The 11,941-nt window shown below is 42.4% G+C and overlaps 1 protein-coding gene across 3 annotated transcripts in view; it reads left to right on the top strand.

Annotated features, from left to right (window-relative positions):
- The first annotated feature begins 238 nt into the window (after positions 1-238).
- The window catches only part of LOC138735786 (transcription factor MafB-like), a 312,630-nt gene continuing 300,927 nt past the window's right edge, over positions 239-11,941 (top strand). For 2 of the 3 annotated variants that reach the window (XM_069884211.1, XM_069884210.1), the window contains exons 1-2: positions 239-1,797; positions 10,633-10,686. In XM_069884211.1, coding sequence (XP_069740312.1) covers positions 878-1,797; positions 10,633-10,686 — 974 coding nt within the window. In that variant the 5' untranslated portion in view covers positions 239-877. Of the gene's footprint in view, positions 1,798-3,533; positions 4,019-10,632; positions 10,687-11,941 lie in introns of those variants that run through there. The other variant, XM_069884212.1, reaches the window with a different exon arrangement.

Here is an 11,941-nt window from a genome sequence, read left to right as displayed (position 1 = left end):
AGGATCCTCTCTAGATGTGCAGGGTGGAGTGCGGAGGGGTGGGCGCAAGGCTTTGGCAGCTCCGGGCTCCCCAGCTGATGATCAGCTGATTGGTTCTAATTGTCAACTCCACTTACCTTGTTTCTGTCCTATTATGCTAATCCCGCCGTGCGGAGGCGCTGATTGGCGGGGGGAGGCGTGAGCCCCGCCCCCGGTTGGTGACGTACGCCGTGGGGGTATATACGGTAAAGAAGGAGATTTGCAATCTGCGTTAAAAGCTGGCTGATCAAAGACAGATTGGCTGTGGGTGATTTTTTTTGTTGATATTTATTTTAATTTTGGTCTTGCAGAAAGGCAAAGCTGAGGCGGGCGAAGCGGAAGCAAGCAGTAATCACTGCTTTGCAAACGTAAGCTTTTGGCTTTTTACTTTGTCTCTGGGAGGGGAGGACTTGTAACTATTTTCAAAAGACTCCGCACCAGTGGGACACGTCCTCCCTCTTTTCCTCCCCTCCCTCAATCCTTGATTTTTTTTTAATGTCCCCCTGCTTTTTAAGAGAAGGAAACGCTTTCTCCCCTCTTCTCGGCTGCAGCAAGCACTCAAGACCAGAAGCTTGTCCCTTCATGCCAATCCGGCTCGTTTAAGAAGAATCGCTGCGCTGTGACAAGGACGCCACGCCAAGCGAGACTCGACTCTCCCCTTCTCCATGTACCGTGCCATTCAAAGAAGTTTGACTTGCTGAGAGGCTCCGTGGAAAGAAGGCGGTGGGGGGGAGAAGAGCGAGCGAGAGATACTTACCAGAACGCACTCACCGAGAGATAACATTCGGGCAAAAGGAAGGCAAGAGACTTTCAAGTATCAGGAACTCCCCCACCCCCACCCCAGAACAGACTTAAAGCAATGACTACAGAGCTGGCCATTAATACCGAGTTGCCGACCAGTCCACTTGGCATGGAGTATGTTAATGACTTTGATCTGATGAAATTTGACGTGAAGAAGGAGCCTCTGGGCGCTGATCGCACTGTGAGGCACTGCAACCGCTTGCAGCCGGCAGGCTCCGTCTCTTCCACCCCCATCAGCACCCCTTGCAGCTCGGTGCCCTCCTCGCCGAGCTTCAGCCCCACCGAGCAGAAGACTCACCTGGAAGATCTGTACTGGATGGCGAACAGTTACCAGCAGCTCAACCCCGAGGCTTTGAACTTCACCCCTGAGGACGCGGTGGAAGCCTTGATTGGCAACGCGCACGCCGTCCAGCAGCAACTGCAAGGCTTCGAAAGCTTCAGGGGCCACCACCACCACCACCACCACCACCACCACCACCAATTCCAAGGGGTCAACCCGGACGAGCTGGGCAACGGCAACGCGCACCATCAGCATCACAGCCACCACCAACAGCACAGCTCCCCGGCTTCCTCCACCTCCTCGACCTCTCAGCAGATCCAGAGCTCGCCTCATCACCAGAGCCTCCTGGCCGAGGACAGGTTCTCCGACGACCAGCTCGTCAGCATGTCGGTGCGGGAGCTCAACAGGCACCTCCGCGGCTTCTCCAAGGACGACGTGATCCGCCTGAAGCAAAAGAGGAGGACCCTGAAGAACAGGGGCTACGCGCAGTCCTGCCGGTACAAACGCGTGCAGCAGAAACACCTGCTGGAGAACGAGAAGACCCAGCTCATCCAGCAGGTCGAGCAACTCAAGCAAGAGGTGGCCAGGCTGATGAGGGAGCGAGACGCCTACAAACTCAAGTGTGAGAAACTCGCCAGCAATGGCTTCAGAGAGGCTGGCTCCACCAGCGACAACCCGCCGTCTCCAGAATTCTTCATGTGAGTCTGCGGTCGTCTGCCACCCTCCATCTATAACACCCCATCCATATGCCTGCTTGAGGATTGTTAGAGAAAGAGAGAGAGAGAGAACGGGAGAGAGAGAGAGAGTGAACGGGAGAGAGAGAGAGAGAACGGGAGAGAGAGAGAGAGAACGGGAGAGAGAGAGAGAACGGGAGAGAGAGAGAACGGGGGAAAGAGAGAGAGCGGGGGAAAGAGAGAGAACGGGAGAGAGAGAGAACGGGGGAGAGAGAGAACGGGGGAAAGAGAGAGAACGGGAGAGAGAGAGAACGGGGGAGAGAGAGAGAACGGGGGAGAGAGAGAGAGAACGAGAGAGAGAGAGAGAACGAGAGAGAGAGAGAACGAGAGAGAGAGAGAACGAGAGAGAGAGGGAGAGAACGAGAGAGAGAGAACGAGAGAGAGGGAGAGAACGAGAGAGAGGGAGAGAACGAGAGAGAGAGAGAACGAGAGAGAGAGAGAGAACGAGAGAGAGAGAGAGAACGAGAGAGAGAACGAGAGAGAGAGAGAGAACGAGAGAGAGAACGAGAGAGAGAGAGAGAACGAGAGAGAGAACGAGAGAGAGAGAGAGAACGAGAGAGAGAGAGAACGAGAGAGAGAGAGAGAACGAGAGAGAACGAGAGAGAGAGAGAGAGAACGAGAGAGAGAGAACGAGAGAGAGAGAGAGAGAACGAGAGAGAGAGAGAGAGGACGAGAGAGAGAGAGAAAAAAAACCTATCAGCAACATAGCCCCATTCATATATTTGCCTGTTTGGTTGTATAGAGAGAATGACAGAAAACTTGCATTTAAAACACACAAAAAAAATATTAATCCTGCATGCTGGACATGCATGGTAATAATTTCTATTTTGTACCAGTTTACTTTCGATTCGGCATGGCGTTTTATTTGAAAGAAGTTACCGCAGAATAGTTGAACTATTTTACTGCTTGTGCCGTTCTCGGTTTTTTTTTCAGCTGACGATTTTAACAGCTTGTAAATATGTGCAACAAGAACTGTGTCCAGACGCACTGATCTCTATTTCAGCAGACTTTTTTTTAAAAAAGGAGAAACCACCTTTTTTTCTTTGGCTGGGGGATGAGTGGGAGTGGGGAAGAGCTGTTTGAGGGCAAATTTCTGCTTCATCTGAAACCAATATTGTAATATCAGCTCTTTTTCTCCACCAAACCCCCACTCCCCGCCACTCTTTCTCCATTGTTTTGGTTACTTTTTTTTCTTGTGTTAGTTGTTGCAGAATTTAAAAGAAACGGACAGACGTGGAACTTAAACCATAATTAGCAACAATCATTTTTAAAAAAATGCCATTAATGTGTTAATTTTACTTGGCGCCTTGAAAATTAGGCAGCTATGGCTTCAGAACACTTTGGTTATAATATTTTGATTTCTTCATTATTTGAATTGTAAACTGTCACAGCGCAGGAAACTGTATTTGTTTTATAAATGCGGTTCATTTCCTAAATGCCTTCCAAACCGGGGGAGGGGAGGGGGGGGGGGGGGTGGAGAAAATAATGAAGGTCAAGTTTGGGTTCTGTATGTTGTAAATCCAACGCTTGTTAATAAAATATACAGTCACTGCAGTGAGAATGTTTTTAGTTTTTTTAAAATGTTGATTCAATTGAAATTGGGACTCTATTTCATCGCTGATAGTGTGGGAATTGCCCCCCTGACCAAGTCGACCTTCAGGCAAAAGCGATGCGATAAAGTGCACACTTTTTAATTGCAGACCTGCTTTCTCTTTGTACGGGACTTAGTGTCTAGAGAGCACGGACAGCACGACCAAAGTTCGAACTCTCTAACGTGAACGGGAGCGATCAGCTTCCCACCCCCGCGCGTCTGTGTGTCTTAAAACGAGGAGGATGACCATTTGGAGAGAGAAAAAAGTAATAGGGACAGCATGTCAACATTGTACGGCTTTACTTTTTTAAAGGACGCCTCTTTTTTTACCCGAAAGAGAAATTAAACCTTGACTGTAGTGATTGAAGCAATTTTGATTAATCGTACCCGGACACACAAAAACTATTTCTCTCATAAATTCTGAAGGGTTCGTAAACATATCGCTGATGGAATGTCTTTTAATTAACTGTTCCAGTTTGGAGTATTGTAGTGTAATCCAAAAGAAAGAAATGGTTCCTGTCTTTTATCTTTTCTCTTTGGTTCTGTGAAGACATTTTTTTCCATTATATGCTTATTAAAGTAATTCAAATGGCATTTATTTTGTTGACATGCTTCTTTGATGTTTTCTTTATTCTCACCTCTGCTTGGTCCTTTGTTTTGATTTACTGATTATTGTTGGAAAATCAGGAATAGGAGGGGATGTCAAGAGGCATGGTGAGTGTGTGCTACATAATACATAAGTTTTAACTTATTTTATTACAGTCACATACCCATTTGTATCATCTATCACCATTATTACCCTGGGTACCTCCATCCTTAATATGCATTTGGCACCAGGAATCATTCTGACAATATGCCAGGAATTATGCTTGAAATCCCACAGTAATAAGAGATTTTTTTATGTCACTGGAAAATCATTGCCTTTAATCTGTAACATATTTCAGATATTTATTGTTGTAAAACCAGTACTTAAGCAGCACAGACTTCAAGTTTTAAGTTTGTTCTTTGCACTATGTGAGCAGAGTTACTGGGTGGGTATGATTTTGAAGATTTTTTTAACTGCTCTGTGAGCCAGTTATTGCAGGCGAGCTTGGGAACGTCTGAGAGGAATATTGTTTGTGGGAACTGCCAATTAATGTCCTCTTATTAATGTCCTCTCGTGCATGCAGTGAATGAAACAGTGGGGCTAATTGAACAGCAGTAATAAGAAAATAGAAGGAAAAGGTCTTGGTATGTTCATCATGCTGTATTCTGTCTGAATACTGTGTGGCTGGGAAGTTTTTGGAGGTTGGAGTTCATTGATGGAGGAGGAGCTTATGTCATATCTGTAGCTGTTATGAATTTTAATTTTGAAATACACATTTCAAATGGCGGGAGCAGAGACGAGGATATTAAGCCTGCCTTTCCGTTAACTGACGCCAATAAAGCACAAACCATTTAATGGGTCCCAAAACCAGAGAAAAATAATGCACAGAATCGCAGTTGTGTTGGTTTAAAGGATGTTCTTGATGTCATTGTGTTGCCCTCTTTGCAGCAACTGTAAACTTCCAAGTCTTTGGTGTAATTTCAAGGTTATGGCAGAGACCCGTGAACCTTTCGACTGTGCAATGCTGTATATTGGATGAAATTCACATTGCAGGCAGGATTTCAGCAGGGATGCATTGATCGCAGCAGAAATCTGAGAGAGACGACAAATAGCTGATCTTTCAGAAAGTGATCATTTAAGCCCAGCCTTTGGAATTTTCCTAAACGTGAGGGTCTTGCTTTTGTAGATAGGAGCAATTTACTCTACTTTGAGAAAGAAATGCACATCTATTTAAAAAAAAATTTTGAATAAACATTTAAGCCTTTAAGTAATCCAGTATAATTTAACATTTCCAAGTGTCTTCAGCCAATTTACACACACACACATGCATTTAACTCATGCCATGTCAAAAAATTATTTTTAAACTGCTTTCATAACCCATTTGGCACACACATTGCAAGGCTGCTTTAAGACGTGTAAGTGAACAGCACATTAAAGAGTTGACAATTTGGGATATTTCATATTATGTAGTTTCAAGCAAGTGGGTTCATTAAGTACAGTGATTTTGAGCAGTGTGCACCAGTCATCCAGCCAGTGTTGTTCTGGACTAACCGTTCCCAGCTGTTTTAGGTTGAGTTTTCAGCACATTGTCGGCTTGACATGCTGTAGCGAGCTGGTTGGTTACTAGTGGTTGATACTAAAGGGTCAGGGCATCTCTTCTGGCGTTGATGGTGTCAAATTACTGATCCTAGATACAGCAGAGATAAAGGTTGGGCCTGACTTCAGCAAGAAGGGGGTTACTCCTCTGGTGAAAGATATTAAGGGCTGACACTGTGCTAAACATAGCACATGCTGTTGATGGCGGAGCCACACTTTAATCATTTGTGTGTGCATATAAAAACTGAAATACTACAGAAATTGGAAAAAGCCAGATACTTTTTTTTTCCCAGGCTAAAATTTATTGTAATAGGAAACGAAACAAAACTGAAATCAAAAAACCACAAGAGAATAGCTGACACTGCAGTAGTTAAAGCAATTTATAACAATGTTATCCTGAACTGATAATTTGCCTTTAATAAAATTAACCATGCACAAATGCGATGAAATTGAAAGAATTGTTTCTATTAAACTGTTTAAGGGAATCAATTATTTAAACATAAGATCAACATTAAGTCCAAAGAATTTTTCATCCACTTGCTTATCAAAGATGTGGTCTATCAGAAGATATTATTTTCCTGTTTAAGAATAATGTCACCATTCCACTATTTACATTTGTTGACAATATATTTGGGACATCATGGTACTGAAATTATATTTTGCAGTTTATCATTATAGTTTTGAATAAAATAAATTGCAGTGCTTGGAGAACACCAAATGTATTTAGATTTTAAAAACACTGGTAATCACAATGGAATACAAAACCTAATAGCCAATATTTTAGTCTGTCGTTATTACCACTATAAAGATTGATATAAAAATTGCCATTACAGTCTGAGGGAGCCAATTGATAATCACAATTAATGTAAAATAAGAGTCAGTGGTAGAGAAATTGACATGCTATGATTCAAACCATCAAGATCTTTTGTATTATGCTTGAGTCTCATTTTTTTTATTGTTGCCGACCAGTGCCATTTTCCCACAGTGCATGTGTGGGTACGTTTCCCGCATAGGCTTCATCCAGTCTGCAGCACTACACATCTTTTCTTCAACACTTCACCAGGTTTTCATCTTAGAGCACCAATGGAAATGATGTCAATTTAACACCACACAGCGTAATTTAAGAAATAATCATTTAAATGTTTTGCGAACCCAAAGTCTTAAAATTCCATTCATCGCACTGGGAGATAATAATAGTTTGAGAGATTCAGATAAAAAGCCTTTGCCACTGGATACCAGAAATTTTCTGCGAGATCATTTGCCACATACAGTGAACACAGCAAATCAATACTTCTATCTCTACTAAAACAGGATGATGTCTCATACATCAATTCATTCCATCCTCAATATTCTTTACACTGAGGTGAAGGGAAATATCTTCAGATCTTGTTTGTCCACTTTAAAATAACAGGGACACCGTGCACAAACATTTGGTGGAAGGTCTGGTTTTGTCAGGCCATTCTACAATGGGATAGACCAAAAATATCTGTCATTCCTAATATCGAGAATGAGGTACCAGAACAGCAGGTTTGGTAACTTGTAATTGGATAAATACTTGAAAAAGAATGGTTTGTGAACCAGACCTTTCACAGTCACAGGCAATGATAAGTCAAATGTTGCTCTCTAGAGCATATGATCTGCAAAAAAATTTAAAAGTGGAAGATTTTTCTTGTTTCTACCTCACCAAATTATTTTACAATGGTCACCGTTACTTGCTAATATACATAATGATGTGCATGTGTGGGTGAATGCATATGATTATTTTTGCCGATAATGAGTCGGTCGCGTGATTCGCTTGTCGCAGTAAGTGATGTGCTGTGGCTCAGATCCACTGAGCAACTGGCATTCTTGCTGCCTTTGGGAGTTAATGTGTAGAATTCACAGTAATTACCATGCACGCTGTGTTGTAAGTGTTGAAATTCTCAGGATTTGTTGTGGAATTTTGCACTGCATCAAATCGCTTGCTCTGTGGATGAGCAAAACTTCACATCTTGATAATTGGTGCATCACAACATAATGCCTGTCAACGTCATTCTAATCATTGGAATTTTTCCATAACTGCTGCTATAGACAGCAAGAAATGAGTTGTTCATGTTTAATACGCATCATGGAGTTGAAATAGCCTCAACTCCAATCCTTCATCCAGAAAGGAAGTATTTGTTCGCTTCCGATGCCTCTACGTAATGCTGCATTCATGTAAAATGATCCCTTAAGCCGTGCTTACACTCAGCCTTCATCACAGAACCAACCGCTTCATCTGGTAAGGCCGTTAATGACTTTTAATGAGCGATTGTTTTCTTTTCCGCACTTGCTGCAGGAAATGTACGACAAGTTCCAAATCTATCGATCTGATTAGATGATCATGCAACATTCATCAGAGTGATCTCCTGGAATTAGAATATTGCAAAGAAGGTTGGACTACAGGTGATAGGTGACTAATATGAGATAAAATGCATGACAATGGACAGAACTCAGGAGGATCACATTAGCTTTTTAAATAATAATTCTTGGAATGTGGCGGTTGCTGTTAAGGCCAACATTTTTATTGCCCATCTCCATTTGCCCTTCAGAAGGTAGTGGCAAGTTCTACATCCTGTAAAATGGTATTGGCACAGTAAATGACAACAGGCTGATAGTCCATAAGGGAATTGGGAAACCAGATACGAATTAACCTATGTGCACAGTGAATTGGTGGAAAATTATATTTTTAGCAAAAGGCTTTGTTAGATATTTCTGAACTAACTCATCTGCAAAGCTGCATGGAAACAGAAGACAGGCTGAAGAAAGGTGCAAAATAACAGGGGGGGGGGGGCGGGGGGGCTGGCGTTTGGATACATTGAAGAAAATACATTGCCCTGCTACATGGAAAAAAGGAGAAAGGGAATGGGATTGGTGGGATAGCTTCCCGAAGAAGCCAGCATAGATTGAACAAACTCTATGGCCTTCTTTTTTCCTATAATAAACAAACAGTTCCCACCTAATCCAAGAACTACGGCATAATGTGAGTTCCTAGATTTGTTCACACTTAGTTTAAATAAATAATGTTCTCTGGCATCCCTGCAAAATGGTCATGGATTGTTGACCCCTTTGCTTCTCCCCCTCTGTGCACGAGACAGGAAACAGAGAGAAGGGAAAGAAATTAACAGCACAACACTGGTACAATTTTTCACCTTCACTCTTATTACTGCTTTGGACGGGCGCATTGCGCAGCAGAAGGCACAGTTACCCCTGCTTCTCAAAACAAAAATCTCGCAGCTTTACACCAGACTTTTCCAACAATATGACAGGTCAGGTGGAATGGGCCATAAAGCATGTTTTAAAAGAGATAGTGTGCAAACCAAACTGGGCCTCTTTGGCTGTTTATAGGTGACATCAACCTTAGGGCGTGTGGATTGTTTTTTTATGATCTGCAACTAAAATGTCAACTCTCAAGGCCTGTCCTCCATACTCCAGTCTATCCCACTGTCCTTATATATGTCTAGATTGTGAGGTTCTAACCAGCTTCATCCAGTGGAATGGGAGCTAAGACATCTTACTGCCTTAATAAAAGGTCTCCAGTATAACATCATATGGCTAGCCTCAGCTAAACCTCTTGCCGGATCACAGCAGAAAAGTTGCCGCTAATTCAGCACTCATTGCCAAAGCCCCTGGTGAAGGAGGCCACAGAGATGCCTGTGTGGGAAGTGAAATACCACACTTCTGCAGCGGAGGGTGCTCTTCTGAGATAATAGCTTAGGCATGCAACAGAGGAATGGAGGAGTTTTACATTCCATCAGGCACCTTGCAGGGGTCTTTGACATGGGTAGACAGGAAATGGGTCAAGTTTACAGACCACCTCAGTAACTCACAACTTTGCTTTTCCTAGACCACAGAAACTGAAGCAGCAAAGTTTTAAGACTCAATAGGGCAGCTGGTTGCACAGCTGCCTCCCAGCTGCAGGGGCCTGTATTAAACCATGACCTCGCATGTTGTTTGCATGGAGTTTGCACATTTGGCCTGCGTCCACTTGGGTCTCTTCTGGGACCCCTGGTTTCTTCCCTGCATCCTGAAGACATGAGGGCCAGTACCCACCTTGAGGGATGGGAATTGGCTCCCTGTAAATGACCCTCTGTGAAGGTGGGCGGCAGGAGCACGGGGAGGGGCAGGGCAATCAATGGAGCTGCTGGAAGAAACATAAAATGAATGGATTAGCATAGATGTGAAACATAAAATTCTGCAGACTACTGAGAATAAAGTAAAAACACAATTCTGGAAAAACTCAGCAGGTCAAACAGTGTAATTCATACATAACCAATGTTTCGCACTTGAGCCTTCATCAAGGTAAGATTAGCATAGATGGATGCTTGATGATCAGACCATTTGCAGTGGACAAAGGACCTCTTTCTGTGCAATCTGATAATGACAATGGTAAGACTTCAGTGGGATCATCGTGATTGAGCAACACATTGATTTTAAAAATATAAATATTTTTTACCTTCAAATACTTCAAGGATTTCATTCCTTCCATTTCTGTAACCTCTACCTTGATCCATCCAGAAATAAAATCTAAGTTCCTCCAATTCTTTTCTCAATTGTCTTCCAAATTGGATGCTCTTTGTGTCATTATCCATTCAGCAGTCAAGGTCTGAATCTTTGGAATCCATTTCCTAACCCTATCTACCACCCTATCTCTCCTTCCTATTTAAGAATCTCCTTAAAATACACTTCTTAAACCTAGCTCCTCATTACCTATCCCAATATATCCCCAGGAAGTTGGCTGTCAAATTATGTTTGAGCTGGCTCCTGTGAAACACCATAGGACAATTCACTTTGATTGCGATGCTACATTAATGCAATTTGTTGTAGATTCCTATGATCGAATTACTTTCAGCCTCCAGTAGTTGATTAATCTCAGGTTATTAATGCCAATGCATTGATTCATTGATGGGTGCATTTCATTAACCATTTGTCCGTAATGTCTTTCATTCAATGAGATCAGAAAGTAAACGTAATCTACCTTTTGATTTTATATCTTACGTTTACACAGATTCCCAATGAAATGCACAAGAAAGCAGCCACTGCGCTCCATGCCTCATACAAGGTAAACATCTTTTAATTTGCTTTGGAAATGGGTAATTTGGAACTCCAGAAGTAATTTGGAATTTGCTTTTTTTTGTTAACGATTGCCTTCTGTCTGGAAATGAGGAACATACAAAGGAATCATTTCACTGGGTAAAAAGTAGATAGTCTTGCATGTTGCCACATTATAGTGTGACAGCAGCTCCATGCAGCAGAACAAGTCTCCATCCAGTGTAAAGTGATTGTGTTTGTATATTAAAGGGCAAAACAGATCAAATGGGTTAAATGGTGTTTCATTTTATTGTTAAAGGTCATGAGTGAAACACATCAATAAATGAGCAGTCGAAGCAATAGTATTTGTCAGTGTCCTATCTGCAAGCAAAGACCAAAGTTTCATTGCAGGAAGGTTACTTGTAGTTTTTAATTGAACACATTGTTCTTGAGCAGCTCCTTAAATTCCCAGGAAGCAGCAGATGAAGGTGGTTCAGTGTTAGCTGGAAACATGTGAATCGCTAGCCTACCATCCAGTCTGAGTTTTGGACACTTCTTGAAGACCCAGATACAATAAAGAGCCTCCTGTATAGAATCCCTCTGTTCATGGATCACAGAAGTGATAGAAGTCATAATTTGTATGGCATTTGTATTTATTGAAAATGCTTAAAAGATGGAGGCTGTTCTCCAATTCTTTCATGGGGATATGAGAATTTTGAACTTCAAGTTACTATTAAGTCTGGAAATCTAACACCCATCACTCATTGCTCCAGAACTGAAAGACTTGACAACTTCAGGTTTCAAGAAATTCACCCCAGTCGGTACCACTAATGTTACTACATTTGTCGGTGAGACAGAGCCGAATTCTTAATAGGAGAAATTTCCCTTATGCAGAGGAACATCAGAGCACCAGCAAATGTGGGTTTGGACAGTTGCAAGGGCTTCTCAGAACAGTTATTCTCCAGTTCCAAATTCATCACATTTAAATCAATTTCTGTCAAAATCCAAGAATTCCATGTACTTCCCTTAGATGTTACTGTTCTAATTTAACTTGGGTTCCCCACAGGATTTAGTGCAGTGGTTGTCAACTTTTTTCCCCACTCACATACCACCTTAAGTAATCCATTACTAACCACAGAGCACCTATGCCATAGGTGCATCTTTAGTAAGGGATTTCCTAAGTTGGTATGCAAGCGGAAAAAAAGATTGAGACCTCTGCTTTGGTGGGAACTGAACTCTTATCTCAGTGGTTCTCAATCCTTTTTTCCCCTTAGGTTCTCTGTGGT

Source organism: Narcine bancroftii, chromosome 6 (genome assembly GCF_036971445.1).
Source record: "Narcine bancroftii isolate sNarBan1 chromosome 6, sNarBan1.hap1, whole genome shotgun sequence".
In the NCBI taxonomy this organism is placed as follows: domain Eukaryota; kingdom Metazoa; phylum Chordata; class Chondrichthyes; order Torpediniformes; family Narcinidae; genus Narcine; species Narcine bancroftii.
This window is presented reverse-complemented; position numbering and strand designations above follow the sequence as displayed.